Consider the following 20,116-nt stretch of genomic DNA (forward strand, 5'->3'; position numbering starts at 1 on the left):
TGACTTAAAACGGCAGCCTTTATGCAGCTCACACTTCTGCAATCGGCCACTTAGCCTGGGGTCAGCTGGGCGGTTGCCTTGGTTGCCTCGTGGGTCATGGTCGGCAATGAGTGGGCGTGCCTGACCTTGGCTGGGTGCTTTTACATGTCTGAGGTCTGAGCTGAGACAGCCGGACTGACACTCTGGGCCCTGTCTGCCAGCGGGTCAGCCCAGGCTTGTTCTCAGCAGCGCCAGGTGTCCTGAGACCCGACCTGCTGAGGCCTGGGCTCGGGAACTGGCAGACCGACCATTCGTACGTTCCACTACGTTCCGTCGACCAAAGTAATTCACGAGGTCAGCACAGAGTTTAGATTCAACCACTGGGAGGAGCAGACTCTACTTCCTGATGGGAAACGTTCCTTCACGAGAGGCGAGCGTTCCTTCACGAGAGGCGAGGATACAGAGAGGCATAGCCTCCAGAGAGGACAGCTGTGCGGCCGATTTTGCAACCTACCACGCCACGTGGGCGTGACAAAGAACAGAATCCGCCCACGTCAGGCGACTTTGGTGTTCGTTAGCATCGGAGTCTGATATCTCCAGGGCCTCCTGAACTTGGATGGAAATTTCGGGTCCCTCTGACGCACTCTTCCGGGGCCATCTTTCCCCAACTTTTTGACGCCTTCCTGGCCCCGACATCCACGTGGAGTGGATGTGGCTGTTCTCACGCTCTGTCTCTTGAGAGGTGAAAGTGGCCTTAATTTTTGCCACCAGAGGGATTTCAGAGAGCAGAACCCAAGCAAATGAGAAAAAAGTCCAAAGCATGCTTCTCGGATCCTTGGCTGGATCCCTGTTTTGCAGGGTCCCTGCTCTGTCCCCGGCTGGATCTGGGTCCTCTGCCCTCCTGGGAATTCCCAGATGGGGGTGGGGAACATCTCTCTGCCCTGTCACCTTGCTGTACTGCTTCTTGGCACTTACTACTATCAGAAAGCGTCATTTATTTGTGTACATGTGAACGGGCAGTCTCCCTCCCTCGCGTGCCAGGGTCTTATCTTTTCCATTGCTGGTCTGCAGCCCTCTGGTGTCGAGTGGTGAAGGAGTACCCTAGGCCCTGTGCTGAATGGTGGCTGCAGCCACCATTGGAGCCTGTTGGGGATGGCATGAGAAGGCTTCCCGGGAGGGTGACTCCGGAACACATGCTGACCGGCCAGGGGCCTGTGGCTGCCTAGCACTGGAGTTTACGCCTCCCACAGTGGGGCCGGGTGGAGAACTGCTTGAAGGTTTTCTCGTAGGTGGGCAGGCTCTCTCTGAAGCAGTATGCAGACTGCTTGTCACACTCACATGCCCGCAGCCCACAGAGACAGCTGACGCCGGGACCGAGGGCACATGTACCTGCAGAGAGACAGAGGGCCACCGGGGGGGCTCCATTTGGTCCTAAGGTTGCGGAGAACAGGGGGCTTGCTACAAGGGGTCGGGGGTTGAAAACAGAAAGGGAAGAAACAGGGAGTCTTTTTCTTTCGTCCTTTCGCTGTGTCCCCAGTCACACCTGGACATGCCACGAGGACGGGAGGGAAGAGAAGCCTGGAAGGAAATGAGGAGGGCAGGGGGAGGGGGCTGCACGGAGGGGCGCCCTGAGTTAGCGCGCAGGCCAAGGGCACGGGACCCTCTCTCAGGACTCACCTGTGTCCAGCTGCTTGCTGGCCATCTCGCTCGGACGCCTTAGGCATCTCCAACTTAAGTCGTTCAAAAAGGAACACTTGAAGTAGCATTCCCCCCACCCACCAACCCGGCCTTCACCCACGCTCAAAGCTCACAGACGGCACCACCTCCCACTCAAGCCAGAAAGCGAGCAGCAGCCTGGGCTCCCCCCACCCGCCTTCCAACTTTTCACATCCAGTCCACAGCCAGCGCCGCTGACTTCTCTGTTTAAAATACTTCGCTCTCCGCCCTCTTGTCTCCACCTTCTTGGCCGCTACCCTCCCCCTGTCCCTATCGCCGCCAGCTCTTCCTCCCTAATGGGAGGAAACAAACAGGGACTTTCTTAAACTGCAGCCTGGATCAGGGCCACTCTCCTGCTTCAAGCCCTTGGGTTTCCTAGTATTTGGGGGAGGACGTCCAAATCCTCACCGGGGTCTCCAGGGCAGCCTTGCTATGATCCAGCCTCCCCAACTGGTCCGTCGCCATGGCTTTTTGCTCTGCTCCAGGCACACTGGCCACTTTGTCACAGGCCTGGCTCGGTCTTGTCCTGGGACTCTGCTCTCACCATTCTCCTTGTCTAAAACACCTCTCACCAGGATCTCATCATTTGGGATGAGATGCCCCCTCCTCAGACAGGCTCTCCCTGACCCCTGATCAGGAGCCCCCCTCCCGCGCATCCCCGTATATTGCCTTCATCGTGCGTTGCACAACCCGCACATCTCTTGAGCATTCACTTGCTTCTGTCTATCCCTCCTCAATGGAGTGTGAGCTCTGTGAGGCTGGGGCTTTGCGCGTCTCGTCCGTCACAGTATGCCCAGCATGCGGAGCAAATGCTCCTTACATCGTAGGTGCTCAACCGACAGTCCCTGATAAGCGAATGAAGCCCCTCCGGGCCTTTGGGATTGAGTGTCTGCCCTTTGGGCGAGCTACCACTAGATGGGGATCTTTTATTTAGTTACTGGAGCTGAAGTGTGTGTGTGTGTGTGTGTGTCTGTGTGTGTGTGTGTGTGTGTGTGTGTGTGGTTGTGGCTTCCCCTTTCTAGAGAACTGCACCCCAGTTCCCTGTTTACAGGGAGAGTGGTTTGGCTGCGGCATGCACGGAGTGCTCCCTACGAGCTTCTGGTGATGGCAGTGGTGCATCCGGGAAGAAGAGCCCTTTGAAGTTGGATCCAGTGCTGACTGTCCTCTGTTTGTTTGCCTTTCTCCCTCCGAAGTCCAACTCCTGCAGCAAGCTGTCCTCCCACGTCTCCCTGGAGACTTGATTTCTCAAGGCACGTCGACACCCACCCCACGCTTCAGCTGCGCCCTCCACTCACCCACTGGAAATGGGCCAGGAATGCTCGCGCCCCTGGCTCTGGGCTCCCGCTGCTCCCACCCTCCCTGACACCTGGGTCACCTTTGCCCTCGTGTTCCCCCTTTCCATCTGTGAGCATCCTCCAGGATCCTCCAGGCCCCAGCTCCCCCGGGAGCCCCTCCCAAGCCACGCCCCATCCCCTCTGGGTCTCTCGCCTCGACTGCCTCGAGCATGCCCCTTGCTTCCCTCCCGGGTGGCCACCACAGTCTGCAGGGGCCAAGGGTCCGCCACTTGGTCTTGTCGCTGGTGTTCTCAGGGTGCAGGGCCCTGCCCCCTTCAGCCTGGCTCTCCTCCGGAAAGGGCCTGGCACCCTGTGCTGTCACTCACCCCGGTGCTGTCTTTCTGGAAGCCTGAAGTGAGACACCTTTCTCACTCTGCCTTGGCCTCCTGGTTATCTCTGTCTTCTGTTCCTCTCTTCTTCTTTACCGTCTCACTTCTCCACACCTCCTTTGTCTTTTCGCTCACTTTCCCGTCCCTTTCTCACTTTGTCCTGTCCTTGCCGATGCACGGAGTAGGACCCTCTCCTGACGCGCAGTGTGACCTCTGATGCTCCCCTGGGCCCCAGGCCTGCTGGAACTGATCCCGAGCAGGGGTCGACGGCATGGACTCTCATTCCTGGGGCATCCCACAGCCGTGGCAGGACCAGGCCTTTTAAGACCCGGAAGGAGAGGCAGCCCCAAGGCGAGAAATGCCCTGTTTGCAAGCCATCTTTTCAAAAGACAAACCCGGATCTGTTCCTGCATCTTCTAGTTTGCTAGCAGGGAAACTGAGGCATGAGAGAGGAACATGGCTTCAGGGCATTCTTTCTCATTCCACGACAGACTCCCATAAATAGGATGAAGCACGACGCTCCACATCGCTGCCCTCCGTGAACTCAGCCTCCTGCCGAGGCTGCCACCTGCCTGCATCCCAGGCCTCCTCCCTGCTCTCCAAATTCTCTCCCTGAGTCTCTGGTTCGATCTCAGGGCCTTCAATACCGATCACAGTGCCGATGACTCTCGGGTTCTCATCCCAGCCCAGTGTCCCGCCTGAGCTCAATACTCCAATGTGCTCGGGTCCACCCGACTTCCCTCATTGGTGGGTGTCTGATTCGCATCTTGAACTCCTTGCTGTGTTCTCACGGCTGTTTCTTCCCCATTTGCAGAAACTCAACAGACGACACTTTACCTGTGGCCGCCCTGGCCCAGAACCTTGGATTCAGTCTCTTTTTTCCTTCCCACCCCACATCCAGCCCATCAGCAGGCCCTGACAATTTACCTCCATGACACCCAGCATCTGGCACTTCTCCCCTCCACTTTACCATCTGTGGTAGCTTCTCCCCGGTGCTCCTGAAACAGCTCACTGACACCGCCCCATCTTTCCTCCCTTGCTCCCCAACCACCCCGGACAGTGGTCAGAGTGATCTTTCTAGAGCAACATTAGAGCTATCATTTCCCGCTTCAAATGCTCTGGCAGCCTCCCCTGCCACTGGAGGAGGCGGTGAGCTCCTTCCCTGTCTGCCCCTCCCCCAAGCCCCACAAAGGAACCCGTTCCCCTGTGCGACACCGCCCGGCCGCCCGCTGCCTCTGCTCCTGCCACACTAGCCAAAGGCCACCTGGAGTAGCCAGCCTTCCCTCCTTCTGTTGTCATCATTCTGTAGCCTGTCACCTTGTCATAGCACTGGTCAACACCGGAGTGTACTTTACTTCTGAATATTTTGTGAGCTGGATTCCTCCCAGAAGGCAGGCTCTTTCTGCCCAGGGAGTTTGTGTTTTCATCGTACGTCTTCAGCTCTGAACACGCAACGAACACTCCATCGCTATGTGCTACAGCTTGCCTGCCTGGACGCTCACGGTCTGTGGGTCAGAGAAAGGGTCCCCGTCCCAGGACCCGGGACGCCCGGTTCTCGGGCCAGACCCACCACCTGTGTGTGCTTTAGAATCTCAGGCAAGTTGCGTGTCCCCAAGCCTGTGTCCTCTGCTTTCAAATCAGGAAACAGATACTTATGTTAACTATCTCATGAGGTTTTCGTTCATTCACTCATCAAACTGACAGGTCCTGAGTTCTTAACATGTGCCTGGCTTTTGGCTAGGACTTGGGGGTACAGGTCTGAGCAAGCAGACCCCACATCACTTAGCTCCAAGGGCGTCCCTCTCTATGGGTTCCAGTGAGGATGAGTGCCCCCCACGCCCCCACAAGACAGGCTTGCTCCTTGCTCTCCGGAACTCACATTTGGGTTGGCGAGAGAGGGGAAGACTAAGAAAACAAGGTAATTTCAGGTGGAGACCAATGCTAGGAGAGGAAAAGGGGTGATGTGTCAGGGGTGGAAGTGTTGTGAGGGATCAATTCAGCAGTGCTGGAGAAAGATCTCTGCAAACTGCAAATTCCAGTGGTTCTCATGTTCACCTTCCCTCTTTGGCAGAGAGAGAAGGGCAGAGGCTCCGACATGCCTCCGGCTGGAACCTGGCTGGCCTCCCACGGCCCCTGCACAAGCCACACACGCATGTGTGGGTGGAGGAGGGGGCATCTCCACGGGCTAATCTTAAAGTCCCTTGCAAATGCCAAGTGCTTATGTAAGCCCAGTCAAAGGAGGGATAACGACCTCCCTGGTTGCCCGAGGGCAGCCTTCCCCACCTGGCAAATTGGCCCCAGGGCTTGGGTTCCAGGCCTTTCTCTGCACGGATCTTCCGGTGACATTTAAAGACACGGACAGGCCAAGTTGTTTTTCTCCTTTCCCCTTCCCTGCTCACCAACTACATCCCAGATCAGCCCTTGGTTGCTAGGCAACCCGGGACCAGGCTCTGGTACAGGATTTCAGAACTTGGAGGCTGGGGGGAGGGGAGGGGCGTTAACCCTTGCAAGGCAGCTCTTTGAACTGCAGAGTAACCGGAGTGGGGGGGAGAGCTTTTCTTCTCTAGGGAGTTAATGACGTTAGCGCAAGGGGATGCAGGTGCAGAGGAAATGCTTCAGAGCAATCTCCTAACAGTGATGAAGAAAATCCCAGTGCTTTTCCACCAAAGCGAAGGGGAAAAGAAAACTTTGATGCACAAAGAAGTCTCAGCTTCTAAAAGGAAAGGCACTACCTAAGCACCTGCTATGGGCCAGCCCCTTCAGCGGGGTTACTTTAGCAACCTTAGGAAGGGCGGACTCTTATCCCCATTTTATAGACGAGGAGACTGAGGCCCAGGATGGTTGTGTAATTACCCAGCTAGAAGGAGTGCAGCTGGGGTTCAGACCCAGCTCTGCCAGACCCCGAGGTGTGTGCTCTCTCTGGGCCTCTTAGCAGGGTCCATAGCGCTAGAACAGAAAGATCTGGGGCGTTATAGATGAGCCGAGACCATCTGCCTTTCTCTGCCCCCTCACGAGCATGCTGCCCACAGGACAACAAGACTTGCATCTGTGTGAGCCCTCCAACCAAGTGTGTCCCCCCCGCCACCCTCCTGGCAGCCCCATGCCGCTGGGGAGGGCAGTGTAAGGCAGGGACGCTGGTTCTGGGGGCAGACGCCCTAGGTCGGGATCGTGACTCTTCTTTTCCTGGCTGCGTGACCTTGGCCATCTTCGCTAACCTCTCTGAGCCTCAGGGTCCTTCCTGATAATCATGCCCACCCCAGGGGTGTATCACAGGGGTCCAAGGTGCGGTATGTAATGCACATGTCACAGATGGTCAGAGACCACAGCTGCTGCTATTATACCTATTTCATGGATCAAGAAACTGAGGCCCAGAAAACTCAGGCCAAGCACTGTGTTCCAGAGCACTGGAAAGGCTCCAGACACATGCGTGTTAATGTTGCCTGTTACTTGGATCACACTCTTGCCCTCTCTGGGCCTTAGTCTCCCTGTCACTACCATAAGGTGTGGGTCTAGAGGGTCTCTAAGGGCGCTTTCAGCTCTGGAGTGTGCCAGGAGAGCAGGACCCAAGGCTGCCTTGCTCTGCGCCCGGCCCCCACACAGCGCTGGCCTTGGAGGGGCACCCAGCAGGCGCTCAAGCAATGCTGGGCAAGTAAGTGAATGTTCCTGTGTCTGGTTTGTGGGCTCAGCACGTATCAGCAGCAGACCCGGGATCAGAACCCAGATCACTCAGCTCCCGGCCCCACTCCTGGGAGCAGGGGCTTGGCAAGGCGGGGTGGGGAGGACAGGGGGTCGACCTGGCACTCACCGGCTGGGTCAGCTGAGGCGGGGGATACTGATGTCCCCCCACCCCACCCCAGTGCTAACTCCCTAAGCGGGGCTCTGGACTGTGGGGGCCCTGCTCAAGCTTCAAGAGCCGCTAACTGCCTGGCGGCATCTATGGAAAGCACAGCCCAGACCCTAAACTTCCCAGCCCCATGCCCAGTCCCTGCCCACACCGCCTACCGCAGCCCAGCATGTGCCAAGCAGATGTTCCTGTGTGCCACCTCGGGGGAGGGGGCTCCGGGCTCTCCCCCAGGTCACTCTTCTCCGTCTCCTGGGTTCCCAGGCTGCAGCTCTGGCCCCATGGGGGAGGGGGAAGAGAGGTGCTAAAGAAGATGCTCAAAAAAAAAAAAAAAAAAAAAAAAAAAGAACGCAGCAGCAGCAGGTGCAAAGGGCTGAGGCTTCCTCCAGGGCTGAGACCACAGCGCGCACAGGCTGCACCTGCTGAAAATCCACTTCCCTCCTCAGGGCATCTTTTCCCTTCTTTCCTGGTATTTGCACTTTATGGGGGCATCAGAAGACAGAGCTCCTCAAATGTATTTCTTCTAAAAGGGAGAACGTTTCAACCACTTTAAGATAACACTTGACATGACAGATATTATGATCAAGACGAAAAGAGATGAGAAGGAACCATATGAAAGCAGGACCATGTGCCAGGCTGAGAAGAGTCAGGGGCACCTTTTCTGTGTGTGCCCCCCTACAGCCAATGGCCAGGCTTGTCCCGCCCCCAATCCCACCAAGTGGGGCCCAGAGGGGTGGGGAGAGGTGGTCAGAAACTCTGTCCCTCCCTCCGAGGGCATCGTGAGCCAAAGCAAACAACACTTCCGGGGCAATCTCCTCCAGCCCCCTCTCCTTGCCCCTCCACTAGGTCCTGATCCTGTCCCATCTCCTGTACGTGGCCTTGGGGACCTCCCGGAAGAGACACTGCTTTAGGTGTGAGCACAGTCATGGCCAGAGAGCTCCAACACAGAAGTCTCCTTGAGCTCATGCTGGAAAGAGGGTTCTCCCCATCAACAGTGTGTCTGGGGCCAGAGGCTGTGAAGGCTGAGAAACAGACCAGGCTGTATCTGGCCTCAGATGGCAGGGATCTGAGCCACCAGCAGCTCCCCATGGCTCAGGTCTCACCACTGGACCAGGGAGACCGTGTAGCTGTATTGCTCGGTCAATCTGGGTGTGTCCTGAGCTGGGGCCCTGGGTGGGGTGGGGGGTGCTGGGGAGCCCTAGGGTCTAGGCACTGAGCACCCTCTCTAAGGGGGAGATGAAGGGAAGGGAGGTGGTGGTTCCCCGACCTCAGGAGGAGACAGGTGGACTCCAACACATTCACAGCTGAGCACGAATACACACGGGGAGGAAAGCGGTTCATGCAACTCCACAAGGCGGGGTAGGAGGCCAGTCGCCCTAAGGGGCACTCAAACCACTGGTTCCACCGGAATGAACGGCATTTGCGAGAAGGCTACAGCCCAGTGACTTCAAATGGCCTTGCTCTTCAAACTTGCCCTACACAAACCCCACACCCCGGTAGCCCCAGAACATGCCCCGGGATATTAGGGGCCACGCCCCACGTGTGGGACACTCGGTACTTGCCCACCCTTGTCCTTTGCTCTCCTCCCTGAATGGCCTCAACGACATGTGAGTTCTCTTCCCCGTCCCCCTCCTATTTACTTTTGTGTCCCCCATGGCACCTACTAGTGCTTGGCGTGGAGTCGCCCTTAACAAATATTTGTTCAACTGAAAGACAGCCGAGCTGCTTTGTTAACACATGACAGACATAAGGAGGAATGTTCTCAACAGCAATGGTTGCCAGGCGAAGCTGCAAGATTCCACGTCGTCTCGTCAGCCACTATTTATTGAGCAGGTACTATACCCGAGGCACCATGCTCCGTGCTCCCAGAGGGTGCTGGACGGGAGAGACCGGAGACCAAGCAAAGACTCCCGAGAAGCTTTGACTCCTAGAATGGTCACTTTCCGTCTCAAAGCACTCTTCTGCCGGGAGGCAGACATTAAGGAAAGGCCCAGGTTCAAAGCCATTTCCCTACAGAGAGGGCTACTCACAGGCCACGGACCCATTGGCGATGTGGAACTGGTAGCTGTTCAGCACAGGCTGGCAGCCGAATTGCTTCAGCTTCTCATAGCAGCAGTCATGTGCCAGGCAGCATCTGGGGGCCAGAGCAGAGGAGAGGTGAGGGGCTTCCCTGGCGGGTGGGCCCTGGGGAATCAGCGGGAAGACCATAGGTGGAAACCGGAAAGGACTCCCCCGCCTCCTCCCCTGCATGAGAAGGCATTGAGGGGTAAGGAGGTAAGTTCCTGAAAATATTGAAACTACAAAAATAACCACTAACATCTAGTGAGCTCTTTCTGGCACCTTCTGCTATCCCATTAGCTCCTCAGCGTAACCCTGTGAAGGGTGATCATTGTCCCCATTTCATAGAGGAGGTGACAATTCCAAGAGGGGAATTTCCCAAAACTGTACAGCTGGCAAATGATAGACACGGGGCTCAAATCTAGGTCCGTTGGCTCAGTCATTCATGTAATGACTTTTTCCTGAGCATCTACCATGTGCCAAGCACTGTGACAGTCCCTGAGGAGACAGGTGTCAGTGAAAACACCCATAACTCTTTAGTCCTTGTTCTCACCGTGCTGAGAGTGGCCGGGGACAGGAAGGGAGAAGATCCACAAAGAGAAAACAGCTCGGAATGCCTCAACCAGAGCACGAGGGGCAGGAAAGCAGAGACTGGATTCTAAGACACAGAAAAGAAGATGCTCTGGGCCAGACGCTTCGGTCCTTCCTCTCGCCATCCCCACCTGCAAGTGGGCTCTCTGCTGTTTGTCGTTGTTGTCTAGTGGTGGTAAAATTCTCGCCAGCCTTTGGTCTCGGAAGGGGAGGCACAGAGCGTCAAAGAGCCGGGACTTTGAACCAGGCAAGTTCTTGTTCAAATCCTGACCTAGCCACTCAGGGGCTGCTGTGTCTTCGGCTTTGCCACGTTGGTTTAGTGGGTGCTCACAGTCGCCATCTGTAGGATACGGACAGTCACACTGCCTTGGCCACTGGATGCAAGGCTTAAAGGTAGGCCCCGTGTGCGAATCACCAATCCCAGTGCTCGGCCCATGATGGGCACTTCATTGGTGTCAGTGCCCCCACAGGACTCTGGGGTCCCTCCAGCTGGACTATTCCATGCCTGGCCCGGAGGACTCAAGCTCCAGGAGCGACATTTGAGGCCCCGCTGCAGGGACGTATTTATCCACGTGGGGTTGAAAGCAGCAAGAAACACCTCGCTTCTTATTTCTTCAGACACACAACGTGCAAACTATCCTGGTTCCTGTCTCCCCGTACCCTCTCCAGGTCACCCCAACCTCCGCTTTTTCTTGGGGCTCGCGCTCCCCACCCCCACGCCAAGGAGTAGGCCTGGCAGCCACGTTGGGCCATGTGGCCTCACCCAGATGGACAACTTTTGCAAACTGGGCCACTGGGATTCTCTCTCCCCGAATGTGGAATTAGGCCCGGGAGACAGCAGGGCAGTCTTGCTGTGCTCTAAGCCTAAAAAACTGGGTTGCTGAGAGAAGACCATGTTTGCTGTGACGTCTGAGAACTGAAAACGTTTCTGGAGCTCTGGGCAGGACTGACTAGATAATTTTCGAGGTCTGGTGCAAAACGGGAATCCAGGGCACGTTGTTCAGACACGAGGATTTCAAGATGGCGGCTACAGGACAGCCAACCATCCATGGGCTTCTGTTACTTGCAACACAAGCGTCCTAACCTCCTGCCTCCCTTCGGGCACCAGTTTCAGTGCAAATCCAATGAGCGCTTTGGACTCACCTGTCAGTGTCATCCACGGGGGTCCCTTTGCCCCCAAGGCCACAGTAGCAGCCATATCCGTAATATGAGAAGAAGGCGCTCCGCCCTGTGATGTACTTGACCATCCTCTGAAACTGCCAGAAGCTGCTGTGGGCAGGGGCCATCACTGGAGGGCAGGAAGTAAGAAAGAAGGCGGGGTGCAGTGAGAACAATACTAGTAACTAGAGGGCTTGCATCCGGGACCTCAGGAGACCCCCAAACATGCTGCCTGAGCATGGCTCGGATCACCAGCCCCTGTCGTGGGGAAGACAATCTGGCTGGAACACTGTGTCCCATGGCCAGTTTTTTGCTAGTCCGGGATGAGAACCCAGCTTCCACGATGTTCAGGACAATACTGTCAACTAGGTCTTCCCCCCACCCCCCACCCCCAGTGGAAAAAAAACCCAAACAAACCCCAAGTCCACCATCTAAGGTAGAAACACCCTTAGGTCTAATGCAACATTAACGGGAAAAGTTCAAAGCTAGAGATGCCAGTTTCTCCAAATATCATCAGGCATTTACAATCTCGCAGGAGAAACAAAATACTTGAGAGGCAGAAAAGATGCCCTCAGTCTTTTTTTTTTTTAATGGCAAATACACAGGGACCCAGCAATTTTTTACTTCTACAGAATGTTTACAAAAGTGGGGAAAGAATATATATATTCTGGGGGATGTTTGCTGCAGCGCGTCCCCTGTGGTATGAAAAAAATTGAACACCACCTACATATCCACTGACGGGGGAGATGTCTTGAAAACATCTGCTTTTAATAGCAGTATCTCCGGGCAGTGAGATTGAGGAAGTAGGCGGAGAAAAAGATAGGCACTGTTTATACACTTTTATGCTGTCTTTTTTTTTTTTTTATAATGAGCATGTATTACTTTTGTATTAAAATGTTCAAAGTGTGCGTGTGGAAAAGCCTAGAAGGTTGTATATCAAACTCTTAAGAGTGGTTAGTTACATCTGGCTGCAGGGGAACCACTGCAGTCTGGGAGGGATGCAATGTGGCTTTTTTTTTAAATGTTTATTTACTTTTGAGAGGGAGGGAGGGGCGGGGGGGGGGAGAGACAGAGGATCCGAAGCGGGTTCTGAACTGACAGCAGCGCGCCGGATGCGGGGCTCGAACTTGAGAACTGTGAGATCATGACCTGAGCCAAAGCTGGACACTGAACTAACGGAGCCGCCTAGGCGCCCCAAGAAGTGGCTTCATCTTGGTATGCTATAGAGACTCACTCATTTTAGTTCTTAACTACCTGCATATATTAATTTTGCCGTACAATAACAGAAAAACATGAACTTGAAGCAAACGGAGATGGAGACGCAGGGTTTTGGGAGGCGTTCACAGGAGACTTCCTGGGGTTTTGTTGTCCCAAAGCAGAAGCACTGCGGAGGGGGTAGGAAGCTCCTGTGGTCAGGGGTGGCTCAGGCGCTGATGGGGTGGGGGACACCAAGGAGGGAACTGGTTCTCCCTGCGTGGACCCCCCCCCACCCCCCACCATGGTCTTGAACACTGCAAATTCCACCGCTGACTGAGGGAAAATGGGAACTCCATTTTTGACATCTTTCGACTTAGGGACCCGAAAGCTACACTGTTGAAGCAGCGAAACGGGTTTGGAGACATCTCTACTAATCAAACTAACCAGAGCAGAGTCAAAGAATTTTCCAACAACTGTTTCCAACACTGTTTCCTGTAAAGCTCTTTTTCACTTTGCGGAGTGGTGTTATCTGATCTCCTGGTAGCAATGACCTATAATCACCCATGATTCCATAAGTCACCACAAGAGAGCCTTTCTGATGAGAACTAATTGTCCCTAAACTAGCTAGATACAGGTCTGCGTTTTTGTTCTGGCATCTACAAGACTTTAAAGGCAACTGGCATCCAAAGGAAAATAAAAAAGGGTCCCGGAGGGGGCGTGTGGTAAAACAGTAGTCAAAGGCCCTTTTTCTAGCAAATAGTTAGCAACCTTTGATTTTCTAGAAGTTTTGTGAGGTCCTAAGACTGGGACCACCCCCTTTTGTAGAAGAAACAGAAGCAGAAGGAGTTTGGTGGGAACCTATTCCACTCTTGAGTCTCTTCTGAATGACACCTGATTTCCCCTCACCCGATGCCACCTCAGGAGGGGCCACCCCAAGACACAGACACCCAGACACGAGGACAGCACCCCGGAGCTCTCCCAGCTCCTTACTACTTACAGCAGGAGGCAAAGACCACGAGAACCCCAATGGCCTTCATTCCCGAGGACATCTGGGGGTCGGAGGCACCACAGTCACACCTTCCTCTGCTCACGAGGAGTCTGCCAGATGAACTCCTGAACGTGACCAAGAAGAGGGGAGGCCATGTGGGTGCGAAACCCCAATCAGAGCGCAGGGCTCAGAGCAAAGGGATTTTTTTTTTTTTTTGGCAACCTCATATCCCCTCCCCCCCCCCTTCTCTTTTTGATATTGAGAAGTCAGGATTTCCTCTGTTCCCAAGTTTAAAGTCATATTTAGGGTCCATGATGGAAATCCAGTGCCGGGAAGTCTAGCCCCATTTGCATGGTGCCCCCTTCCCCCCAGCCCGTGTCTGCCTCCTTGAGACTCAGGGATCTTATTCGTGAACTTAGCCCCTTGGAACCTCAGCTGCCCCTCCTACAGAGTGAGGGTCAGGTACCTATCAGTAATTTGAAACATTTATTAAGAAGTTACTAAATGCCAGCTGCTGTTTTCTATAAGGTCTTCATGGTGTTTCATTATTTGATCCCCACAACTTGAGAGTCTCTGTGATTGTTGCAGAGATGGAGAAACAGAGTCAGAACAGTTTCCTTGAGCCCAGACAGCCCCCAGTGTCACAGACTTGCGGGGCCCTACACACACAAAGCAAATAAACCCACTTAGTGCAGTCAAACGCCAGGATGGCGAAACACACCCCTCTTGTTACTATGAGCAACGGTGAGGGTGCCTATCTGTGGCCCGTTTCCCACAGGACAACAGAGGAGGACGTGGGCTCAGGGTCCCCCGTCATTCCGTGGAGCCCCCACTGCTCAGTCGACAGCTCTCTTTAAATACCCATGGTCTTGCTCATTAGAAATCAGGCTAAATCTGATACTTGGAGGATGAACAATAGCTCCGTTGAGCCCAGAGAATTTGGCAGGTACAGGGCTTTGGCTAGATTTACTCTTAGTGACCAAGTTTCCCAGGAAAACTTCAAAGTGAGCGTCCTCCTGCAGAGCCCTGGCAGGGGGAGGGGTCATCAGGCGCCTTTGCTACTTTTGACCCTCTTTGGCAAGATTCTGGTGGATGCTGGAAGGCCTGGCCCTGACCAGCCCTGGTCCCAGCCGGCCTCTGTTTCAAGTGCTGCATGGATGTTTTTAAATTAGGTTCCATCTCTACAGTCTGGCTCCCTTTCCTCTTCTGAGTCTGCAAAAATAACCGTGCGAGGGTTTAGTCCATGAAGAAGGCACGCACGTCTTTTACACGAGCAGGTGATGATGCTTTGGAGAGACAAAGAAAGAGACCTGGATGCATTACCGACAGTGAAATCAGTGTCTGTGTGTCAACTCCTCCTTCCCTCCAATCTTGCCCTGTTCACTTCCCGACACGTGTCTCTCTTGGGAGCCTCCTGGGAATGCACTTCTCGGTTGCAGATCTGTGTCCAGGGACGCCAGTCTAAGCCCATGGAGAGTGAGAAGCAGTGAACCCACCTCCAAAAGGAGGTGTTTGAGGGGGCCTTGAACTTCCTTAAATTTGCATTCTGCTCCTATTTGCTCCTCATACAACCCTACCAGAAAGAGCCTCTCGCTTTCTCACTTGGTAGCTGTGGAGAGCAAGCGCTCAGAGACAAGTGACACACAGCTGCCAAGTGGCAGGACCAGGACTTCACCTCTGGCCCCAACCTCCAAATCCAGTGCTCTTTCCACCTCACCAGGCTGGCTGCCTAGAGCTCTCGCCCACGTGGCATTTTGAGGGTTACAGAGCATTTTCACAGACACCCGCCTTCACGGCCGTGACTTGGGCAAGACGGCCATGGTTCTCTCCTTTGGACTGATTATTTGCAGGTGCTTTGGATTGTGCCGAACTAAAACCAAGAGCACAGGGCCGGAGGCCTAGGGACTTGACGAAGGGTGAGAACACAGGAGGGGGGCCCGTCAGGGACTCCAGTGCCAGCCTCTAGGACAGCAGCCGGCAAGCTGGTGGGTCTCTGTGAGCTATGCTCTCAGACCCGTCAACTCGTCTTACGTAGACAATGATGAAACATGGCTCGGCTTTTTCCCCCCATGGAGACAGTAAGGAGGAAGGAACCTGCACATTGCATAAGTCAAAGATCATTCCATTTTGCTCCCCTCTTTGTCCCTGGTGCCTGACTGGCCCGCACAGGCCCCAGTGCACACTAGTACTGATGGTGAGGATGGTAACATTTGTGTCACACTTATTCTCCCCCCTGCGTGGCTTCTGAGCACTTCATGTCTATTTACCCATTAAGTCCTCATGTCCCCCGGCTGCAGAAGTGTTGCCATGACCCTCCTTGTGCGGATAAGGAAACCAGGCACGGAGAGATGGGAAATAAACAAGCATTTAAGGAATGAATGAATGGATGAATGAATGAATGATCAGAGTCTGATCATGCTTCGAGTTACAGACACGGAAGCAAAACTACAACCTGCTGAGGGCCAGCACAGGGCTAAAGCATGGGTTGTGGACCATCTCCTAAAATCCTCTTTCAGCACTCCCGATGAGGCTTAGAAGATCAACCCCAGTTTATCCACCAGGGAATAGAGCCCAGCGGAGTTATCGGGCCCCGCAAATTGAGAGAGCCAGGACTCACCCCAGGTGTGTCCACTCCAAAGGCGGCGTCCCTGACACTTAGCTGTTCTCCTGTTTCCCTGTGGGTCCTCGAGCTAAGGGCTGTATGGACCCAAAACACAGAGGAGAAAACAAAACTAAAACGACCCGAGTGTCCAAGCAGCTGCCACAAACGATCTTATTTTAGACACCATTCCAGCAAAAGGTGTCAGCTTCTGTTTTCTCGGACCCAGCAGTTGAACGGGAAGGGAGTTACAGTGGCGGCCGTTACTGGGAAGGCAAGGGAGAGAGAAGAATGATCACAACGATAAATGACCAGGCCTATGAACCCAGGGTCATTGAGTGTAGGGACAGACGGCTCTAGCCACATCAACACTAGTGCACCTGAAGTAGTTATTGGCTTCCGGTCGCCAAGAAAAGGCTGCATCGTGGAAGGGACCGTGAAGGTGCATAGCAAAGAACTCGAGATTCTAGGTCGGAGAAGGGGGTCGGAGCAAGCCTCCACCACTCCCTAGCAGAGCCCTTTAAGCTCCTGGAACCTTAGCTTCATTATCTGTGAGGTGGAGACAATGGCCTTGGCCTCCCGCGGACCGCCAGCAAGCTTCAACAAGCTCCTGAAGTTGAAAGCCCTTGGTCAACAGTAGCCAAGGTGAGTTACCGTGTTTGATATTTTCTGCTCAAGAAGACTGGGGAGTAGGCGCATTTATGGATGTTTTCCAATAATATGCGGCACTTCCAGAGGTAAATTTCATTACCTGGAAACTTCCCTCTTGCAGGTCCCCCTGGGAAGCTGGTGCATCAGGAGGCAAGCTCTCTCCACCAGAGCATGCACTCAGTCCTCCTTCTGCTTAAAGATTATCCACAGTCTCAATCAACACATCTGATGAGATTGAGGGCAGAATAGGACACTGGGTATAGACTCCAGAATCTAGAAGTTGCTAGTTCAAAAAGAGGCCAAGTGCTCTTTGGGGACAAGCTGCTGAGAAACTGAAGCTCCTGGCTTCAGCCCAGCCCCTGGGGCAGGTCATTTAGACTTCAAACCACATATCCCTGGGGAACACCAAATGGCAGCTAGCTGGGTCTCTCGGTGGAAAAGCCACTGTGGAATCAGCATTGCCTCTTCATTAATTTTATTCTCATTTGCTGAGCGCCTACCATGAAGCAGGCACTGTGTGGGCAAAGCAGGGGACTCAGACACAGGCAAGTTCCTGCCCTCAAGGAGCTCATAACCTACGGAAGGTGAGGCACCCTGTAGGATGAAACCAACAGGATAATGAGCGTTAACCCTCACCAAGCACTCACAACGTGACCAGCACTGTGCTAAGACTTTTACATGTATTATCTGATTTCACCCCCACCACAATCCCATTCTTATGTCCTACATTCTGTAGAGATAGAAACCGAGGTCCAGAGCAGTGTAATCAGCTACCCAAGGGGTGGAGCAGAGATTCAAACTCAAGCCTTGACTCCGGGGGCCATTCCTGCAACCTCACGACCAGCACAATAGGTGGGTACAGGTAAAGGTGCCATGCGAGAATGCCAGGGTGGGGGTGGGGCACAGGGTGGGCTTTGGAATCAGGTGGTTTAGGGTTTGGAAATTGCTCTGCCACTAATTAACTTGAAGGATCCTGAGGGTCAGTTTTCTATGGCACAGGAGGCCAATGATGCCTTTCTGGACGAGAGCTCTGAAAGAGGAGCTTGCCTGGTGAGGGTGCATGGTGCCATCTTGGGCATGTTCCACTGGACCAGAAGGGATCAGCAAAAGCCCATGAGGTTTGGGGGTGGGGAGGAGGTGGTGAGGAAAGGCCTTCATGGAAGAGGTGACTTTTAACATTGAAGGATGGATAAATTTGGATTAACTTCAAGGAAGGAAGCAGGATGGGGCAGGCATGACCCTAGAGAGAAAAGGCTAAAGGTCCATTTGGGGAACAAGCTGGAGAGAAAGGAAACCGTGGCTGGGAAGGAGGATGAGTCCACATTTAATTTTTCAGGGCAGAGACCTCTGGCCACGTTTACTGAGAATCCATTCGTGTGCCAGAGACCAGACATTATAGGGTTTGTCCTTTGAAGACACGCTCTTTAAAGAAAGAGAGGACACAGAAGTAGCCAAGCCAGCAATCTCTTTAAAGAGCTGGAAGGCACAGCAATTGGCTGGTTGGTTTCCTTTCCTTCCCTCCAGCCTCCCCTGGCACCGTGCGTTACATGGCCCCAGGGAGCAAAGGGCACATACCACTAAATACTAAGCAGCCCCTGGGCGTAGGCAACATTTTACTGGATACTGGGACACACACACACACACACAAACACACATAGGGGGTGAGAAGCCAATCTGACTTTCCAAAAGATTGCATAATTCTTAGGTGATATTAAAATAGCTGATGAAGGATCTACTTTAATCTTTTTTGGGTGGGCGTTGAAGGCCTTAAGAGCATTGCTTAGATATTTCTGACAGAATCATTTACAAGAACTAAGCCACCAGCCGGGAGCTTCAAAGCCAACAGCTCGTAAAACCGCCACCTCCTGCACCTTCTTGGGGCCTCAGACGCCACCCTGGCTGTGGGGGATGGGGGGAGGGGGTGACCCTAGCAGGAGGCCTGCCCACCAGCAGCTCCCACAGATCAGGTGCTGCTTTTCTGAGAAGGGAAGAGACATCACTGCTGAAATGATTCCCCCACCCCCACCCCCACCCCCCACTTCCCAGATGATCCACCGCCCCCTCCCCCCCCCCGCCAGGCCCAAAGAACTTCCTGTCTGCGACAATCATTTGGCACATAATCATGTCCAGCCTGTACCCACTCTTCCATTCTTGGCTCAAATTGTATTGAAAATAATCTTATTTGTAACTTTGGGTGTGTGACATGCCCCCCCCCCGCCCCTCTCCACCACCACCAAATTGTGAATATCATGTAGGAGGGTCAGAATTGGACCCTATTGCAATCCTGTGTCCATGCGTCCAGGATGGACAAGATAGTACATATTTGGCCACAATGCCAGGTAATAAGTCCTAATTCTTTCCTCTGGTAATCTGGTTCTTAGATGTCGATTAACATTATCTGCCAACAACAGAGTCACTAAGTTATTCATCTGTGTGTTCCAAGAGTCTAGTGCTGTGCCTGGCAGGCAGGCAATAGACCAGTAAGGACCCTTTCTAAAGCTATCTTAAGTCCGTTTTGGAAGCAAGTCTTCATCCGACAAGTTGGGGTCTGAAGGGTAAGTGGGCATTAGGGAAAAAGAGGGAGGAGGCGAAGTTCGGGGAGGGTGGGGAAGAATCTTCCAGACCTAGGGGACAGCGGGAGCAAAGGCCTGGAGTGAGGGGAGGGTGTGTATGTGTGTGGCCCTGTGGCAGGGAATGGGCTTCAGGGCCGTCTGCAGGAGCTGGAGGTCTTGGACAGAGTCAGAGGACGGGTCTCCTCCCATAGGAGAAGGAGGGAGGAAGGAAAGCAGGCGAGTGTGTAATCTGATGTCAGAGCACCAAGAAGGCTTCCATAGGATGGCTTCTACTTTGTCTCTGAGGAGGGAAGGATTCTTCTGAGTGGGAGGAGGGTGGGGGAGAGGGGAGAGGTTTCAGGAGAGAGGACAAGGTTTGCAATAACCTGGGAGGAGAAAGGAGACACAACGAACTGGGGGGAGTTGGAAGGATTTCTGAGTGGGGGTTGAGGGTCCGGTAGAGGTTGGAGACCACACGTTTCCATTAGGGCAACGTCTGTGGTGGGTCAAGGATTTGTCAGCACCCTGGTAGAGGTGGACTGATGGAGTTTCAGCAGATGGGAGGGATGAAGAGACCAGTGGGACAAGGGCAGGGGCGATAATGGCCCAGGTAAAGGACCATGGATGGGCTGGACAGAGTAGGGCAGAAGCAGGTTGGTCTGCAGGGGGGAAGCCCAGAAGGCAATGGACTGGAGTTTCCAGACAAACGTGGTAGGCTAGCCTGGAGTTGCTGGAGGTATCGGGGTGGTGGTTGGGGTGGGGGTCATCGTAGCAGGGGCAGATGTGGTTGATAACAAGGGTCCAGATGCCGCGGGGAATGGGGATGCTCATGTGGAAATGGGGGTCACGGAAGTGGTGCTGAAGGAATTGCACTGAGGGCACACAAGGCAGACAAGTGGCCCAACTCAACAGGTGTCCTAAAAGCAGCCACGGAGGTTCTAGGGCTCCCAGGAATTAGTCCAGCAGCTTCTCCCCAACCGGGGTCACAGAGAGGGTGGGGGCCTGGCCCGAAGCCAGCAGGCAGAACGCTCTCCTGCCCGGCGCCCGCAGGCCAAGGGTCACCTCCCCCAGGAGAGGAGCCAGGAGGCCCCCCAACCGCGCGACCCAGCCGCCCAACCGGAAG

At 54.1% G+C, this 20,116-nt stretch overlaps 1 protein-coding gene across 1 annotated transcript; it reads right to left on the reverse strand.

The window, feature by feature from the left end:
• PLA2G2C (phospholipase A2 group IIC) lies at nucleotides 1–11,921 on the reverse strand. Its single transcript, XM_043573937.1, has 3 exons — nucleotides 10,992–11,921; nucleotides 9,230–9,333; nucleotides 1–1,368 (listed from the first exon to the last, which is right to left on the reverse strand). The coding sequence occupies exons 1-3, from the start codon at nucleotides 11,132–11,134 to the stop codon at nucleotides 1,202–1,204; spliced, it is 414 nt and encodes a 137-aa protein (XP_043429872.1). The 5' UTR covers nucleotides 11,135–11,921; the 3' UTR covers nucleotides 1–1,201.
• Nucleotides 11,922–20,116: the final 8,195 nt, after the last annotated feature.

Source organism: Prionailurus bengalensis, chromosome C1 (assembly GCF_016509475.1).
Source record: "Prionailurus bengalensis isolate Pbe53 chromosome C1, Fcat_Pben_1.1_paternal_pri, whole genome shotgun sequence".
Taxonomy (NCBI): Eukaryota; Metazoa; Chordata; class Mammalia; order Carnivora; family Felidae; genus Prionailurus; species Prionailurus bengalensis.